General features: G+C 41.4%; 3 protein-coding genes across 3 annotated transcripts in view; 2 read left to right on the forward strand and 1 right to left on the reverse strand.

Annotated features, from left to right (window-relative positions):
- The window catches only part of fam167b (family with sequence similarity 167 member B), a gene marked incomplete at its 5' end in the record, with an annotated part of 214,550 nt that overhangs the window by 120,824 nt on the left and 74,332 nt on the right, over positions 1–19,394 (forward strand). The gene's annotated exons all lie outside the window — the stretch shown is intronic.
- LOC308305949 (TATA box-binding protein-like 2) lies at positions 2,180–5,833 on the forward strand (the record flags this gene model as incomplete). The annotated part of the gene is made up of 6 exons (XM_080750848.1): positions 2,180–2,238; positions 2,994–3,081; positions 3,468–3,559; positions 4,841–5,008; positions 5,388–5,482; positions 5,736–5,833. The coding sequence occupies 6 exons, from the start codon at positions 2,180–2,182 to the stop codon at positions 5,831–5,833; spliced, it is 600 nt and encodes a 199-aa protein (XP_080606974.1).
- On the reverse strand, positions 8,918–19,314 carry LOC308305950 (cytosolic 5'-nucleotidase 1A-like; the record flags this gene model as incomplete). Its single annotated transcript, XM_080750849.1, has 6 exons — positions 8,918–9,259; positions 10,296–10,480; positions 11,334–11,456; positions 12,754–12,883; positions 13,475–13,642; positions 19,081–19,314. 6 exons carry the CDS (start codon positions 19,312–19,314, stop codon positions 8,918–8,920), a joined length of 1,182 nt encoding a protein of 393 aa, XP_080606975.1.

Genomic DNA, 19,394 nt, shown 5'->3' on the forward strand with positions numbered 1-19,394 from the left:
TATTAAAAAACACATTGACCCTGGTGACACCTTGGAGTCAATTTAGAGGGGGAAAAAAAGATCTAGCTTTATGTGTGAAGCAACGGGGAGCCTTGATGAGACAGACAGCTAGGCAGGGTTCAACTGCCAACCAATAATACAGAAGGGCCGTGATGAGATCCCACACAGCTGTGTTCACTTGTCGTCTGTACTCTACAGCAGCAGGGCCTATCTGCAGTGACATGAAACCTCCATTTCAGAATGAAAATTATTTTAAGTAAATTAAAGTAAAGTTTGTGATTAGAACATGCTTAAACATTTGACAATAACAATTAATATTACAAATATGTCTTGTCTTGTCTTGTCTTGTCATGTCATGTCATGTCATGTCATACATAGTGACATAGTGATGCCTACACAGATGCAATTAATTAAATGTGCTATTCATAATAAAATTGAAGCTTTGTGTCATGTACAGTGGTGAAAAAAATAAATAAAATACTCACATTCATTGCTTAATTAAAAGTATCAATACTGCAACATATAAATACTTTGTTACAAGTAAAAGCCTGGAATTCAAAATGTACTTGAGTAAAAGTATTGTGTTGGCATCAGAATGTACTTCAAGTACATAAAGTAATTTTTAAAATAGCAGATCTACAAGCTCACAAAGTGTCGCATGGCGGCATGCTGTGAGCTTGTAGATCCATTTTATGTGTCACCAAAAAGCAGCAGTACTCTGCCTTCACCCGATGACAACTCCAAGAGAACTACATGGCCAAAATCCACTTCCGCTTCCTCCTCTAGTGGAACTGCCCACTTCCCACAAAGCATTGTGGGAAATTGATTATTTTTTGGAAGAGCCTTTGATCCAACTTTGAAAGTGCACGCATCATATGCAAAGTGCAAATAAGTTTAATGTGTGATTGCAGCCTAGGAAGCCTGAGAGAGAGACAAACACACACAGACACACACACACACACACACACACACACACACACACACACACACACGTTAACCACCTTAGCCCTATAACACACACACACACACACACACACACACACACACACACACTAACCACCTAAGCCCTTTACCGTAGTCTGTACAGTCTATATTCGCTGTATAACTTTTGAAGAATGTGTTTGGACTATTTTTGACAATGTCATTCCCAAAATAGGGCTGCCACTGCTGCCAGGCAGGTGGTTAAAATGATGTTACATACAGGGTAATAGATTCCGTATGGCAAGTTGGACTGATATCACATTGAGAACATACAGATTACAGGCAGACAGTAGATGAGAGCAAGCTATGATTTTGTGCAACATGTTTGGACTACCTCCAAACAGACAGGGCCTGCATATGGTTATGTCTGACAGAGATGTTATTCTGCATGATGCATAATAGATTTATGGTTGATGGAGAGATATTATTCTGCACAATGCATTTAGATTTGTGTTTGATGTGGAGGTTTCTCTATGCAGGATGCATCTAGCATTATGCTTGATGGAGAGCTGGGAGCTCCTAAGCTCCAGGAAGCCACCTTCCGCTCCTCCTCGACGGGGGAGCAGGAGAACAAAGAACTTGGAGATGAACCGGATCTCAGCCTCCTGCCGGACGAACTCGGTACCCAGGAAGAACCATCATTCGATCAGAACGATGCAGGTATATGGACGGATGGAGCAATAGTAGACACTAGTGTGTTTGGTATCATGGTATGATGCTTAAGAGTTTTCCGTCGGAGAGAGAAAAGATGGATTAATACTATAGGACAGTGGTTCTCAAAATAGGCTTACAGGGGGTCCCCAGCTAAATTTGACAGACAGATAGATGGATATACTGTAGATCGATTGATCTTTTTGATCCCTGTGAATTCAGGGGTCTTATCAGCAATAATAATACGCATGAATGACAGTATATGTACAGGTAAGAGTAGAGAGATGAATATGATAAAAAAAATACCTGATGTGATGGGAGACCGTAGTTCAATTATATATGTATATTTAATGCTCTGAAAAACGAAACAGTATTATATCCAGCTGATGTTTATTTTTCAGGTGGAAACGGTTCATTGAACATGACTCAGGACAGTGGCATCTTTACAGACTACAATACCCAGAATTCCACCTCTGCAGACGTACCTGGGGATTCGGTGCAAGGGGCGGAGCCGGGAACAGGAGCTGTGGCCTCTCCTTCGTGCCACATGACCCCTATGACCCCTACGATCCCCACCACAGGTTCTGGAATCATTCCACAGCTGCAGTGCGTTTGCAATTCAGTCACTTTTTTAAAGCTGCAATCCACAATTTCTGTGTCCTACACAGGATTCGAAACCTGTGGGAGACCAAACTTTTACTGCTCTTTCCTGGGAAGAGATATTGGCCAGGGGAGATATTGTGCTTATGAGTACTACCTGTCAACCAGTAGGTTTCTTACCCGGCTCTGGGGTCTAAGGCCCTGTTCAGAATCCAGATTCATAATCCAGGATCTGAACAAATTGGAGTTGCATTTCTTTTGTGTAGTCAAAAAGAATAAAAGACATGACACCAATCCTACTCAAATCGTGTTTGGATTGGAACTCAGATTTAGGCTGGATATGGGCTGCCAGTCTGAACAAGGCCTAAATGTCTCAAAAGAGTTGGGTGACCACCTCCAGGCTCCAACCACTGCACATGTACTAGTTGCAACCATCGCATGTCGCCCTGAGGCGTCTTACTAGTTATATCGTATTAATTTACGCTACCATACAAAGTGGTTACAATAACGTAACCTTTATTTTTCCATGTAGAAAAGGACATGCAACATTGGTAAACAATAATAGAGGGGGTATATTGATATACTACTTTATTAACAAGGTTGTTAACAGTATCTGTAGTACGGTCAAAGGTTATGCTATAAAGCCCCAGGGGCTTAAAACGTGGCTTTTGGCTTAAACCCAGCAGAGGTTTTGACCGCCCTTTAATGATCATCTTCTGTGTGATGGCAGACTGAAACATCTTAGTTTTCTGTGTGTGTAGGAATATTGTCTCAACGGTGAACCTGGGCTGTTCACTAGATCTGAAAATGATCTCACTGCATGCCAGGAATGCAGAGTACAACCCCAAGGTACTGTACAGCATCTCATTGTCGCTGTAGGACAGAATGTCTGCTTCTTGTTTTTCCTGTGTATTAATGTCCTACTTCGTCATTCAACAGTGTTGCACAAAAGTAGGGAAAATAGCCAATCTGCAAGTCTTGTAGATGGGCTATTTTCACTATTTTGAAAGTGTCTGTGGGTTTTATAAATATTTATCCAATGAAAAGTGACCCTCCCTTAGTTGGAACACAGGTTATTCTTTTAAATATTTTGAAAGGTAATCATTTTGGACATACAAGCTTTCCACCCGACACCGACGATGTAGTTGACACTCTTGCTAAGAACAACTTGTTACATTGCAGTCTTTGTGTGGGGGGTATTGTAACCTACAGTGTCACTAGTCGTGTGTTTTCAGCGGTTTGGTGCAGTCATCATGAGGATTCGTGAGCCCAGGACCACGGCTCTCATATTCCATTCCGGGAAAGTGGTCTGCCTTGGAGCTAAGAGGTCAAACACACATCAAGTCTGCCTGTCTGTGTGTGTGTTTGTGTCATACTGTATCTTTCTGTCTGTGTCTGTCTGTTTGCGTCCGTCTATTGATTGAAGAGTTTATTAGCAGTTTGCAATAGAAAAGAGTACAGTTTCATGACAGCACAAATAACTGATACAAGGTCAACTAAAAGGAGATACTAGTAAGCTTTACGGCTTATTTACACTGGAACCACTTTATGCATCTCATATAATATTGAAAGACAGACGAATAGAACAGAGTACTTTGCATAGGATAACATAATTACAAAAGCAGAAAAGAAAATAATAAAAAACAGGGCGATAAAAACAATAGATGGGGGGCTTAGTCTATTTACAAGTCACATGTAGCAGCCGTCTGCAGGTGACTTTTCAGACCGATTTTGAAGGAGGATAGGGATTTGCACTCCTTTAAGACCTGCGGGAGGGCGTTCCACATGTTAGTGGTATAGCTGGAGAACAAATTAGAGCCTTTTATAGTGTTAAATCAGGGTTGAACATGATTAGTGGAGCTACCTCTGGTGTTGTGATCGTGGACATCCTTGACATTTTGGAAGTAGTTTGCCAGGTACATGGGTCTCTTGGAGGTGTAGTGTATCTTGTACACCAGGCCCATTGCAAGATGCTGTACTCTGTCAGCTATCTGTCTTTGTCTCTGTCTCTCTGTCTGTATGTTTGTGTATGTCTCTCTGACTGTGTGTAGAATGGGCGTTTATTTGCCAAATGTTTGCCCCAGTAGAGGAGGGACGGTTTCATGTGCTTAATGAGCCTTTTACTCCGCTCATTTTCCTAATATTTGTTTCTTTATTATTGTGTTGCTTGTCAGAAATGATATATATATATGTGGCCAGGTCTCGTTTACAATACAGATTTTTAAAGTTATACTGGGTAACTCTCACAATTTTATGTTATTTGTGATCAATCATTTTTCACGGTAACCATTCCACAATGAATGTATTTTTTGATACCTCCTCTAAACACTGAGTTCTGGGAATCATACTACTAAAATGGATGTTACACCTTATGACTTTAAGCTCAAGTCACACTCCTTCACACAATTCTTAGTTATTGTTCCGCTTGCCGACAAGAACCAATCTTAAGGCTAACAAGTAGACGGCGTGAAGCTCAGTTATTGTAGGCAAGCGTTGTACTGTGGAGTATGAATCTCAGTGGATTTTGCTGGTTAGGTAAAGGTTCATTCTGAAGAAAAATCTTCTTAAAGTGACTAGTGTCTGATCTGTGGTCCGTCCTTCAACGCAGTGAGGAACAGTCCCGGCTGGCAGCCAGGAAGTACGCCCGCTTGGTTCAGAAACTGGGGTTCCCAGCACGCTTCCTGGACTTTAGGATCCGGAACATGGTGGCCAGCTGCGATGTCTGCTTCCCCATAAGACTGGAGGGACTGATCCTCGCTCACCAACAGTTCGCCAGGTACACACACACACAGCTCAGTAGGTACCCACTCCGAAGGTAGACAGTTAAGCAGGCAGACAGACGGCTCAGGAGGCAGGTAGACAGTTTAGCAGGTAGACAGATCAGCTCAGCAGGTCTATGGTAGACTAAAATCCCAGAAGGTAGACTGGCAGCTCATCATAGAGTTACATGTTACAATAATGTACACTTGTGACCTTAACTTACAGGATTAGAGGACATAGGAGTAGAGGTGCATTACGAGAATGTGATCATTTATTCTGTCCAGCCATTTAACACTGTGTGTGTGTGTGTGTGTGTGTGTGTGTGTGTGTGTGTGTGTGTGTGTGCGTGTGCGTGTGCGTGTGCGTGCGCGTGTGCGTGTGCGCGTGCCTGTTAGTTATGAGCCAGAGCTTTTTCCAGGTCTGATTTACCGGATGGTGAGACCTCGAGTCGTACTTCTCATCTTTGTCTCTGGGAAAGTTGTTATCACAGGTACTAACAGCATAAGACAGTTGTACTGGTTAGGGTGCTGTAAAATATCAGTGCTCTGTCAAAGTTATGTGGATTTATCGTATTATGTAATTATTACCAACTTGTGAAGTTCAAATATGAAAGCTTACCAGCTTCAAATGTTTATATTTGAGCAGTTATGCATTATGTATGAGATGCTAAATTATTGCTACATGCCATTGTAGGAAGCAGATAAACCAGAGTGTGATTCTTAGCTTGTGTTCTGATCATTCAGGAGCCAAGACCCGTGGTGAGATCTACGAAGCGTTGGAGAACATCTACCCCATTCTGAAGGGATTGAGGAAGGAATTCAAATCGAGCACTGAAGATTGAATTGTATAACATCAATCATTTGCTTAGAGGTGAAAATCAATCAATATTTAGTTTCAGATAAAGGCATACTTAGCTCTTTATTATGTTTATTTTCCTGTTAAAAATGTAATGCTGTAGATGGCAAGCTGGTCACAGTATTATGTATATTGATCATCATCCTGATGGCAATAAAACTGGAATTATTGGTTGGCCTGGCAACTTCCATGTTTCCTCTTCATATCCTATTGTGTTCACTGTCTGGTTTACTCCCTGGTGAAGACTGAAGACTGGAGTGTTTTAAACTGGCCAGGGGTCTTCAATGTTTTTAGACCAAGAGAGAGAAAGCAGGGACCCCCCCACTACTACATAATTGTACAAAACATTGCACAACTGGACCTTTGTCCCTTTTTAATATATTTGGAAAGCTTTCTGCACCCCTTGATGTGAGCCTTACAAAGCTACACATTTCATCTATTTTATATACACACACACACACACACACACACACACACACACACACATACCACTCATGTTCAATATTGAACCTTGTTCTCTTGTTCTGTGTTGCCTAGAACTGGAATTGATTGTTGGGGTCATGTGATCGGTGACATACTGAAGTTGTACTCATTGGACTTTTTTCTTATTTCCACGCAACAGCTCTAAGGTATATTATGACATGGTTCAATGTTGAAAATGAGTGGTATTCCCCTTAAGTCAACAACTGTGTCTCACACACACCACTCAGCCCTTAGGTGTCGTATTCAGCTCAGCCTGACATGTGGGCACCTGGACAACTGGGCACTAAGGAGATGTGGCCACTTGGAGAGGTGGGTACCTGGACAACTCTGCACCTGGATGAGTGGGCACCTGAATTAGGATTTGTGTTTAGAGTGGGCACCTGAATTAGGACAGATGTCCATACAGTATATTATCACATGTCACATCGCCGTATTGTACGTGGCCCGATCTCTAGATGTGAGTGCAGAGTGCTGCAATATGGCGCAAACCTCCAGTTAATAACAGTATGGACGGGTACACATTAAAGTGTATTGCCCCTTCAGGCCAGGAACACATTTTTGTGTATTACAGTAGGTACAGTATGAAGTAGGCTTCAGTATTTTTTGAAAAAAAAAATTTTTTTTTCCTATGAAAGCCAAAGGTGTAAGTTATCAAACAGTTTTGGAATTTTGTTTCTAGCTGCTACAGAGGCTGAGTAATAGTTTTCCAGAAAAACAGTGGGTAACTTTCAAATCGGACTTAGGTTTTATTGCTTTTTTCAAATCGGACTTAGGCCTAAAATATACAATATTCCAGTTCAGAGGACAGACATGGAGATAACATGGTTATTGTCATCTTCCAAATCCAGTGTAGTCTTGAGTTACATTTATTTCTGTTTGACGTGGACCTCAACAACATTGGAGTAGCATACAGTAATGCACAAGCACCATATGAATTGTACTGTTTGTCTTTTAGTGAGACATAAAACAAGGCAGGAGAACAAGGCAGTGGCTCACCTAGGGTTACGCAAAGTTGAGCTGCAGCACCCTCTGGTGGGCAGACTGACATAATAGTAAGCCTCATTACAATAGCTTTACAGCTCAATTAATATAGATACCATAGAAACAAAACTCTGTCAGCAACAACTGGAAAGAAATGTTAAAGTGTTTGTGTGTGGGGGAAAAGGAAAACATAAAGAATGTCTCATATTGTCAATAACGTCCTGCAATGAAGGTATGATTGTATGGAGATCATTATTCATTTTTTAATATTGTGTTTGCATGTCACCCAGGCCCATAACAGAACCACTTAGGCCTACCATCACCCAATCAGTTGGCACAGATGCGGCTCAACCCTTGTTGGCAGCAGCAAGGTGGTAGGGGTCAAGGTCAGTGATTGATTATATAAAAAATCTCTTTGACCTAAACAATGTGTGATGTATTCTAAATATTAGTATTTTAATACACTCTAAAACTCTATTTATACTTCATCGTACAATGGTGTCACGCTACTGAAAATAGTATGTGTACAAGCTCACACCGCATCATGGATGCAACGCGTTGTAAGCTTGTACATCTACATCATCAGCTCTTAATCCAGAGGGACTTAGAATAATCAAGGTAATACATCACATAATTTCTCAAATTCATAACTATGTTTTAGTTTTCAATTTAGGCTATATTGTTTGTAGATTAAGGGCCAAAAGATAAACTATTTGTTTACCAAATGGGACCAGAGGCACTCCAAAAATTAGCACTTTCAATACTTTTATTATAAAGCATAATGTTTGTATATCTGTAGTCTGTACTTCTTCTGACTGATACATTTAAGACAACAATCAATCAGCCACAATAAAACCAAACAACAAACAAGTAGGCCTACCACTGTATCAAAAACAAGTAGACCTACAGTGTCAACAACATAATACCTTTCCCATTTTCAGAGAAACTTAAGACACTCTTAGACAAAATTACAGACAACAAGCATTTCAAATAAATAAAAAGTCACAGTGTCTTGGAAGTTTAGTCTGTAGAGAAGTCGCCTTTGGGGCCACAAGTTGTTGATCCTGGACACAGTCAACTCTGCATATGATTGGTATGGCTCGGTTGGGCAGTTAAAAGTACTGGGAGTTGATGGTAGTTGATGGGCTCCAACTCAGCTATCCATCTCCCAGGGGTCTATCAGCAACAAGCCACTCCCACCTACTGCTGCTATAAATGTCACTTTGCCAAGGAGCAGTGTCTCTGATGTCTGTCCCATGTGATTCAGTGTCATTATTTATATTATGGCATTTTCCTGAATATATCTTATAATTAAATAGATGATGACATTTTGCCCAAGTTCAGTTGGAGACAATCAGATTTTGTGGAGTTTAATCATTTATGTGAAAAGGAAAAGAAGATATCAGTATCTCCATTTTCTTCAGCAACTGTTTAACCTTACAGGATATGACGAAATACAAATTTATAATTTCCTGCTTTTATTGTATTTATATGCAGTGATTTAATACTTTGTCATCCAAGGATTTACAGATCCTAATTACAGTAAATAAACCACCTATGGCTTTCGTAAAAGGGAAACTTTATAGCATTGACAATACCGCCTTGTTTATTCTTTCTTTTGGGGTCGTTTCTGTGCTATCCCATAGGGCACGTGGCACGCCACAGTACCCATCTCCACTGCCCCTTCCACGTGGAACATCTGATCGTCGAAGAAGATGTGTGGCCTGATCTTCTCCAGCATGGGACCCTTGGGGGCTCCAGCCAGCAACAGGGCTTCGTCGATCTCCAGACCCCACGACCGCAGAGTTTTTAGTGCCCGGGCGCCTGAACTGGCCGCGCTACGAGCTGTCACCAGGTAGGTACGAATGGGGCAGTCCAAGCGCTGACCTTTGTCATAGAACTTCTTCTGTAGCTTTCCTAAAGCCTCCAGGAAGCACTTCAGTGGTCCCTGGACAAACAAAACAAAACAAGAAGACATAGAGACTACGTAATAACGGTGTGGCTTCCCTGTTCCCTTGAAAAGGCTTTCAGACTAAGATTGATTATTGTAAATTTACCCCATTGATTCCAGATGGGGACCCGAATGCATTAGGGAATCAATGGGGTAAATGTATTGTAAGTTACACCAAATTATTGCCTTAGGAAAGCGACAAAAAAACTAAAAATATTATTGATCTCTAGTCTCCATAGCATGAGTAATTAATAGAAAAAAAGTAATTCTGGGGGTGAATTACTCCTTTAAGTAATAAATGTGAGTACTTTTTCCACCACTGCCAATGATATGTAACATGCCAATGAGTATCCTGGTGTAACTGAGCTTTGTGTTAGTTAGTGTTAGTGTGAGCTGCTGTGATGTACTGTATGCACATGGCAGCATGAGCTGTTCAGCTGTTCTGTGATTGGTGCTGTATGTACTGTATACACGCAGTGGCATCATCTGTTCGGTAATTGGCGTTGTACGTATGTGGCAGCGTGAGCTGCACTGATTAGTTTTACTTTTGTGGGGACATGCATAGGCCTACATACCTGGTCTGAGTAGGTTCTAGTATAAACTGGCCCCTAGATGGCGGATAGATATGGCTCTGTGTATGTGTGTGGAAATGAATGGATACGGTCTGAGCACGCAAGTAAATGGAAACCATGATGTGAGGTTACGTTACCTTCAGCGGCCCCACATTGTAAAGAAGGAGGCATGCTGGTAGTGTTTTTAAATGTTTCCTTACATTTCAATATTGACTCCATTCTCAATTCTCTATTCAATTGTGGTTGATTTGGTTATTTAACCACTTGAACCCCAGCATCCATATTCTGTGGGTAACATTAGCCAAACATAGCAGAAGAAATTACGCTGAAGACATTTGGTGTACCTATGGACAAAAAGCAGTCCAAGACTTAAGTACAGTTGCAACTCAGGTCAGTTTCACTAAGAGGGTTTAAGTGGTTAGACTATGAAACGTGTATTCTTGTGGACATACTGTACGTACATGGTCAAGTGGGCGGTTCTCGTGGGTCTTCTCGTGCTCAAAGAACTTTTCGAGGCCTTGGGCCTTGTAGACCTTTTCAGACTCATCAGAGAAGAGAACCGCATCGCCATCGAAGGCCACACGCAGCTGGGTCTGTGACACTATTGTCATCTTCCCTGGGGTGAACATGGTGGCAGCTGCTATTCCTGGTGCAGATAATCATTTAAAGGTAGAGTAAGTAATCTTATTAGGTTAAAACTAAACTTTTTTTTGTTAAAAGGTTAAAGCACTACCGGTATATTCTGATAGCAGTCGTAGATCAAGGGTCTTCAACAGGGGGTCCGGGACCCCTAGGGGGTCCACAGAGTTACTACAGGGGGTCCTCCAAATCTTTGTGTGATAGAAATTAGTTTTTTTCCCCCTTTTTTATATTAACCACTTGAACCCTAGTGTCCATATTCTGAGAACTTTAGCCAAAAATAGCAGATCTACAAGCTCACAACATCGGCTATTTTTGGCAAAGATCTTTGTAGGGGGAAAAGAGCAGACTAAGTACAGTGAAAGGTCAAAGGTTCAAGTGGTTAAATATCTGAAAACCCACATTAACATGAATCCAAAATATACTGATGATCGTGCTGTCAAACAGTGAAACTATATGGAATCTATGAAGAGAGTGTGGGGGTTCCTGCTTTGTCTGTCCTGTATCCTGTGTGAGTTCTGATTGGATAAAATTGGTATCCTGGACTGAAAATTGATTTTCTAAATGGGTTTACTAAAGACCTGGAGAGACAGGGAGGCCCCTGTTATTGAACAACCCCTCTCTATAGCAATGAGTGCTACTGTATCAGGAAAACACAGGAAAATCACTTGCCTACCTTTAATAGAGACATTGTCTATCAGTTTTGCAAATCAGATCATGTTAAACACTGTTAAACAGGTTTTTAGCAAGAAACTCACAACCTAAATATGGTAATACTAATAGTCTATACTCCATTCTTTGTCAATATCATTTCTTTTTCTCCTCTCAGTGGCATTCAATCTTTCTGTCAGCCCGCTTACCTTCCTCGATTGCTTCTCGGACTTTGATTGGGTCAGATGACAGGTACAGGTTTGTGTGGTAGGCCTTTAAGTAGCCGATAGGACTGTTGCCTCCGGTCATACAGAAGCGCTCAATGAATAGGTCTGCAGAGTTGAAGATGAAATTAGCTTGATCTTTATGTGGAACCACAACATACTGTAAGGCCATCAGTGCAGCATAACTGACAGGATGTGGTAATAGGTGAAAATATAGAGGGTATGTGCATTACGTCATCATTATACCCGGAAGTTATGCGGTAACACCTACTGAGTGGCAAAAACCTCTTTCTGGCCCATACATCCAAACAGAGAAGTCTACCTGATTGCATTAAATGATGTTAAACTCACTTTGCCGCTCACTTTGCCACTCGATTTTACCATTCACTTTATGCATGCGCATACCCTCCATTCAATGCAATTCAAACATTTGTTTTCTAATAAATAAGTGGTAATTACTCCACTGCCAGCAGCATTACATTAATTTACCAGATCATTACTGATTAAATCAGGATGAATAAAATGACCTCTGCACGCTATTTTACCATCAGTGTCATTGGTAAATAACTTAACAGTTGTATGTAATATTTTCAGTTTGGCTGTGTGTGCGTGCGACGTGCGTGCGCGCGTGCGTGCGTGCGTGCGTGCGTGCGTGCGTGCGTGCGTGTGTGTTATCAGTTAGCAAGGTACTGCTCAATATCAGCTATAGCAGTGGTTCTCAACTTTTTCAGGCCGCGACCCCAAAATGAATCACATTTTAACTGGGGACAATCCCACCCTGACGAGCACTAAGAGTTGAGCCATTACATTTTGTATTGCACGGTTCTATTGTGAAAATGGCAGATCTACATGCTCACAACGCGTGAGGTGTTGTGAGCATGTAGTTCTGCTATTTTCACAATTTCTGCCACTAATATTTGACAATCTGGCCAATGTTTGATTTGTCATTTTAGAGGTATTAAAAAGTCCTTAAATTGTCACTTTAGAAATGTGAAGATACCCTCTCAACACTAAACAACCCTCTACACACTTAATATTGGTTTGTTTACTGTTGAGTGAGAAAACAATGTTGCACATTAAGTTAATCATCTGGGGACCCCCCAAAATAATTTGGGGACCCGAACCACAGGTTGAGAAACACTGAGCTATAGGAACCCGCCCAATTTGGAGGAGGCGTTGTTTCCTTTAGCCATGATTTATGTCTGACAAGTATGTCAACTATATTATATGTAACAATGTTCTGCCTTCTATGCACTTGGTAACTGGCTGTCTTCCTATAGTCTGTCTGCACTGGCAGTGTTTAAGTCCATTGTACAAGGCATTCTTGCACTTTGGTTTATGTGGACATGAATGCATATTTCAAATGTGCCATGCGTGCGTGAGCGTGTGTGCACCTGTCACTCACTGTAGTGGTTGATGGAGTTGATGAGTCTGAGGCCCACGTACGCGTGGTTGCTGGTCACAAGCACCACATCAAAGAGCTCCTCACTCTCGGGGTAGAGCTCTCGCAGTCGAGCATTCACCGCCTCCAGAGCCTGGAACACGACCAAACACATATTGTGGTTGTCGGGTGAAAACCTTGTACTGTATGTCCAAAACCGTTTGTTTTGCATTATCATTTTAAAAATTATTTAAACTAGTGAAAACAGACGATCTACAAGCACACAACGCCTCGCGTTGTGTGGTTGTAGATCTGCTGTTTTCACTACTTTTGTGTGACAGCCTTGTATGATGACGCAGGGCTTTACTTTGGGAAAGAACGTACAAATTTGAAACTTGGAGATACAAGGTGGCTCCGTATTTCTGTACTTTTTTGTACTTTTACATTTATTTGAAAACTTGAGTTACTAGTTTCTTTGCAGATGTAAATGATTATATTATACAACATACATTAATCCACTTTAGCCCTACTTTATACCTAAGCTATTTGAAAATAGCCGATCTACAAGCTCACAACGCGTCACATTGCGACGCGTTGTGAGCTTGGATTTTCAAACATTTTGTACTTAACTTTTGGTACTTTTAAGTATATTTTGATGCCAATACTTTTGTACCTTTACTCAAGGGTAAATGTTGAATGCTGGACTTTTACTTGTAACAGTGTGTGTGTGTGTGTGGTCTCAGACCTCTACAAAAGAGAAAGCCGGTCCAGGACTAAAGGGTTCCGTCTCGTGTTCCATCTGGTAGTGGTTATATTCCTCCATGCCCTGCAGCTCGTAGATCTGCTTCTCTTTCTCCATGTTGAAGAGCACTTGTGACGACACCGCAATGGTGATTGCATTCTCTGGTTTGGGCTGCAAGATGAGAGAGAACGCACTGATTGATAACAAACTAACAAACACCCACTCATTTATTATCCATGTTCAACCTGGCATCCCTATTTCCGGCATTGTAATTATAGGTGAGAATTTCAAAGCTTTTCCAACAATTACAAAATGACTTGAAGAAAAGGCCATAAACCAGGGATGTGTGCATACACACTTTGAACAGCAGGGGCTACAATAGAACAACAACAGATGAGCTTTGAATGCAGTTTTCCCATTTTAAAAGTAAATAAATATTTGTAATTCATGTTTTATTGAATCATCAATGTCATAACATGTCCTCAGCCACATTAGCAACCACGAGGTACAAAGTAGGTTCAATGTTGCTAGTTGCTTTGTAGTATTTGCAGTACTTATTTTAAAGCAGAGACTTTTGAGATTTTTGTGTGCATAATGTGCTTAATCACACTTCTATGTTCAGCAATATGGGTTTTCCGTGCTCTACTCATCTGTCCAACATACCACAAGGACAAATGATGAGATAAATCACCAATGTATAAGGAAGGATTTCTTTACCTGTGTGAGGATGTTTAAAGCTTTTGAATTGGTTAAGTATAATTAGTAGATGAACCACAGCAACGGTGGCCCTCAAGCACAGGTGCTAAAGAAGCATGAGCTGCTAACGATTGAGAAGGACGTAAAACAGTTTATTATCTATTTTATAAACCACTAGAGGTTCTTTGAATCATTGAGTTGAGTCATTATTTTTTTATTGACATTCTAAGCCTTTATTTCTTCCGAGCCCTTATTCTGTTGTAAACATTATACAGTCATTTTATTTCACTGTATTGTCATTTTTAAGAGATGAGACTTAGATCTGTCTTTTCATTCAGGACATAATTCTTGTATGCTCACGTTCCTGTCAAAACCTTGTTTTCTTGCAAATTCATTTTTAATCTGTAAAACTGACTAATAGGGCACTCCCTTTTAGTCAGTATAAAAAATGAATGAAGCAGTCCCACCATGTTTAATTTACTTGCATCTCTCTAGAGAGATAATCATTTTTGATTGCTTCGGATAGACAGCTTTTTATCCAGGTCTTTTGAAAGCGTCATACGGTCAGAAAGCACACTTATTCACAATATATTGTCACTGTGGGGCAGAAACCTCGTATCTCCAATCTTTTCATAAAGTAAAGCCCTGCTTCATCATACAAGGCTGTCGCACAAAGGTAGTGAAAACAGCAGATCTACAAGCACACAACGCCTCGCACCGCGAGGCTTTGTGTGCTTTGTAGATCTCCTGTTTTCACTAGTTTAGATCGTTTTTAAAATGGTAAATACAAAACTAACGGTTTTGGGCATACAAGGTTTCCACCCGACAACAACGATATGGTATACAGTATATTTATTCCCAGCATGTCTTCCTTCTGCCATAAGACTTACTTCAGTGATTCACCTTTGACCCAGCATCGGGAAAGGTTGAACGGTTCATTGGAAAGTTTTGCACACTGTAGTGACTGTTCAAACAAACATTCACTGCAGATGATAACATGTATTTGGTTGTATTTTGGAGCTGCAGGATAAGGCCTGTGCAACAGGACAAGTGGAAGCAGGTGTTCCGTTGTACAGCATTATGTGAGCATTACTTGGCTTCAGCCCTGGCACCGTTTGCTGGCAGGTGTGTGCCAATCACAGGCAGTGGTGTGAAGTAGCTGAGTACATTTACTTAAGTACTGTACTTAAGTACAGTTTTGAGGTATTTGTAAGTACATTTTCGTACACTTTCGTACTTTTACTCGATTACATTTTGAATTCCGGACTTTTACTTGTAACAGAGTACTTTTTCCACCACTGGTCACAGGTGTGTGTCTAGGCACCTGTGACCTGAGCCTGGGTCCTGCAACTTTGACAGCTGTCTTTGATACCGTTGTGCCAATCTTGCCTGTAAATCTCTATATTTCCTCAATGAAGCAAGGTTGAGGAACCGGTCTTTTTGGGCTGTTGTCTTCCTTTGACTCACGTACTGTAACTTGGCCCTAAGTCTGTAATATGGTACCAGGCCTGACACCAAATAATGCTGCCACTCCAGCTTCCACGTGCCCTGTTGCAGTGTTTGCACGACAAACTTGGCATCTCTCCATGGGGGCAGTGTTGACGCTAGGAGCTTGTGGAGTACACAAACTTAAGAAAGTTGTAGGACCCATGCTCAGGTGCCAGTCACAGGTGACACCTGTGACTGGCACCTGTGTGACTGGCAGGTCACTCAAAACAATAGCAACTATCAACAGAAGCTTTTATGGGGATTTTGGCACATTTATTACAAGCTGTACCTCGTTGTAAAGGTAACTAATCAACAATAAAAAATCAAACCTGATCAAATCTGTGTGTGTGTGTGTGTGTGTGTGTGTGTGTGTGTGTGTGTGTGTGTGTGTGTGTGTGTGTGTGTGTGTGTGTGTGGATCATGTGTACCGATTTTTGTGACATTTGAAGAAAATATGTAGGAAAAGGAGCAAAAAGTGTGTTTTGGAGAAAATTCAAGATGGCGGAAAATCTATCATGGCGCAAATGGGCGTGGCCTATATGGGGAGATGCGTCATGACCCAAGGAATCCAGGGAAAAAATATTTTTAATTGTCCGACCTACGGTTCAAGAGTTACAGGCCAAAACGTAAAGTGGGGTGTTATGGCGCCACCATGCGGCCAAATGACACAGTTATTTTTTATTTAATCCTTGAAATCATTATGAACCTCCTCTCCAAGTCTTGAAACTCTAGCCCCTATGGTTTGCGAGAGACAAATAATTGAATGTGAGTTTTTGCAATTCCCATTATACGTCAATGGGGAAAATTAATTCACTAATAAATTAATATCAATTAAACTATAGAACCTTTCTCTTAGAAAAGTAATAGCCCACGATTCCCGAGTAAGCCGGTCGATTTGACATATGGCGCGAGTGTGTGGTGGCAAAACTGTGGGACTAGTGGCGGGCCGAAGTTTAGGAAGTTCAGGCTACATACACACAGACAGACCCACACGGCCACGTATAGGGAGCCTGTGCTTCACACAGCTCCAAAAATATAAAATACTTTACCAATTGGTATTATTAAAGGGGAGAAATAATCAACCAAAATTAAGTTTCCAAACCTTTTGTGGGCAGTGTAGCAATGCTATGCACCTTCTCTCCACTGAGAACTACTCAATTACCCTGTTTAGTGTACTTCTCCCTCAAGCTCATGTATTAACTTCTATATTATAGCGCCAAGTGTCTCCAACACCGTTTGCCTCAACAATTACTGATTGAAATATTTGTCAAGTGGTTTTAATAAAGTATACATGATTAGAACATGCTTAATCTAAAGCTCTAATATTTCTACAATTGCTACAAATCTGCATATCCATTCATTTTGGGGCATGAACTAGAAGTTGAAGAATACAATTAAGTCAGATAATGATGGACTGTGCATGTTCACATCATGTATACTTTACATTACTTTTAAGACTGTTGTATATTGGACCAGTGATGTATATCGGACCGGTTACCCATATATGGAGACCCCTGCATGATAGTCAACAATGTTATGTCAAAACATGCCCATATATGGGCATTCCCAGATATGTCCTTGGGACTGGGATCTCCATATATGGGCATAAAACGTATGTTAATTAGTAAAGCCAAGCAGGGCCATGGCGAGTTAGGCCTGGGGTTGATGCCTCTGGATCTCCATATATGGGCATAAGGGGTACCCTAAAAGGGCATCATCTGGGAATGCCCATACTGTATATGGACATTTTATTTATTTTATGGGCTTAATATTGATGACATCAGGGATCTCCATATATGGGCATAAAGGGGATTCTGTTAGTGGTTCCCATGACATCACAACATACTATCTTTTATGCCCATACATGGAGATCCCTATCTGAACCAACCACACATATATGGGCCATGTGTTGGCCATCTGGCCAGTGATATATATCGATGACATCAGGGATCTTAATATATGGGCATAAAAGGGATTCTGGGGAATACCCATAAATGGATAGGTGATGTCACCTGTGATATCACCTGTGATGTCACAGTGATGTGTCAAGGTAACCAACCCATAGACTGTAAAAAATGTGTACATACAGTACACACACACACAGACACACAGAGACAAGCTGTGACATTTCTCATGGTAAACTGCGACCTTCGGTTGCAATAATACAGCTTCGCAAGCCTTCTCCTCATGCGTGTGTGTTTACCAGTGTGAAACATGAATGCTGTCCTGTGTCATTTGCCTCCCCTGTGCTTTTGCTGATGACTTCTTATCATCCAAGCACCTGCAGGCTCCCTCCACGGATAGAATTATAGAGAAGCAACCACAGTTGCCAGGCAACGGTGGAAGATGCAGATTGGCCGTTCCTGCCTGCCCCCAGGATCTGATTGGCTGCTGGGAGACCGCAGGCAATGGAGGCACTGTAGACCACTAAACATTATTACATCTGAAAGACTAACGGGTGATGCAGTAAAAACTAGAACTGCACTCTGTCGAGGTGCCAACTTGCATCTTGTGCACAAGTAGGCCATACATGGCCTACTTCTGCGCTCCATGAGGTGCGCTCACCACAGCCGATGGCGTCAGAGATTCTGTGACATCACAGTTATTAACTAGAGGTTCTGACCCCCTTTGGGGGCCTTCTCAGGTTTATCAGTCACCAGAAGCAGGGGTGTGTGTTGAGTGTCTGACAATGTGTCCAACATGGACACATGTTGGACACTGTGATATTTACACTGTGTCCAACATGGACACATTGTCAGAGGCTGCAAAGCTGAGTCCCTCTTGTTCTAGAAGGTGTTGATGCCAAGATGCTGGTTTAAATTGGCACAGTATGCCAATGTGCTGGAACATGTGAAATCATGCATAGGAGAGGGTGTGACCACCGCTCAAAAAGAAAGGGAAGAAGAAGGTACGGGGAAGAGAGATCAATCAAAGAAAACAGACAAATGATCTACAACATATTTATACATAGTACCTACCTGAGTTACGATATAAAGGTGTGTGAGCATAGCAGCAGGTGTAAACTATACATGATATACTGCGATGAATAGATCAGAAGACGTACTATGTATAAATCAATAATGAACCCAATAATGAACCCTTCAAGTGTCTTCGACACCGTTAACCTCAACAATTACTGATTGATACAGAATTCCTTGACACAAGTCAGTCTCTTGACTAAGAGAGGTAATTGCAATGATTTCAGAACTGATGGCATAATGCGGTGTGCCACCTCCAACCACTGTAGTTATTATATTAAAATGTTCCACCATACATTCATTCAAAAGTAATTGCTGCTTATTAATTAGAAAAGTTTGTAAAATTATTGGAAACTATGCTAATACCATGAAGAGATCCTTATGGTTAAATGTTTACTCTCGGAGTGAGACTAACAGTAAGCTTTCTATTGTGTACCCATAACTCACGGTTTTTGGTTTCCTAGTGGGTGTAGACGGCTTTGACGCGGGCTTTGCATCTTCCCGGAGACCTCGGCTGGTGCTGGTCACGGTTTGATCCCCGTTGAGACTCATCTTCCCGTTCCACTTACTGTCACTGTGGTCTTTGCTCTTCCACTTACTGTCACCTCCTCTTCCACTTATAGTACTGCCACCGTGGTCTTGCCTCTTCCACTCGCTGTCACCGTGATCTTTCGTCCACATGGAGACCAGTTAGTCCCACTGTGTGTATGTCCCCCTCTGCAGGATCTCCACTTTACAATTACACAATCTCTCTGTCTCAG

The sequence above is a fragment of the Nannobrachium achirus genome, assembly GCF_963921795.1.
Source record: "Nannobrachium achirus genome assembly, chromosome: 20".
Taxonomy (NCBI): Eukaryota; Metazoa; Chordata; class Actinopteri; order Myctophiformes; family Myctophidae; genus Nannobrachium; species Nannobrachium achirus.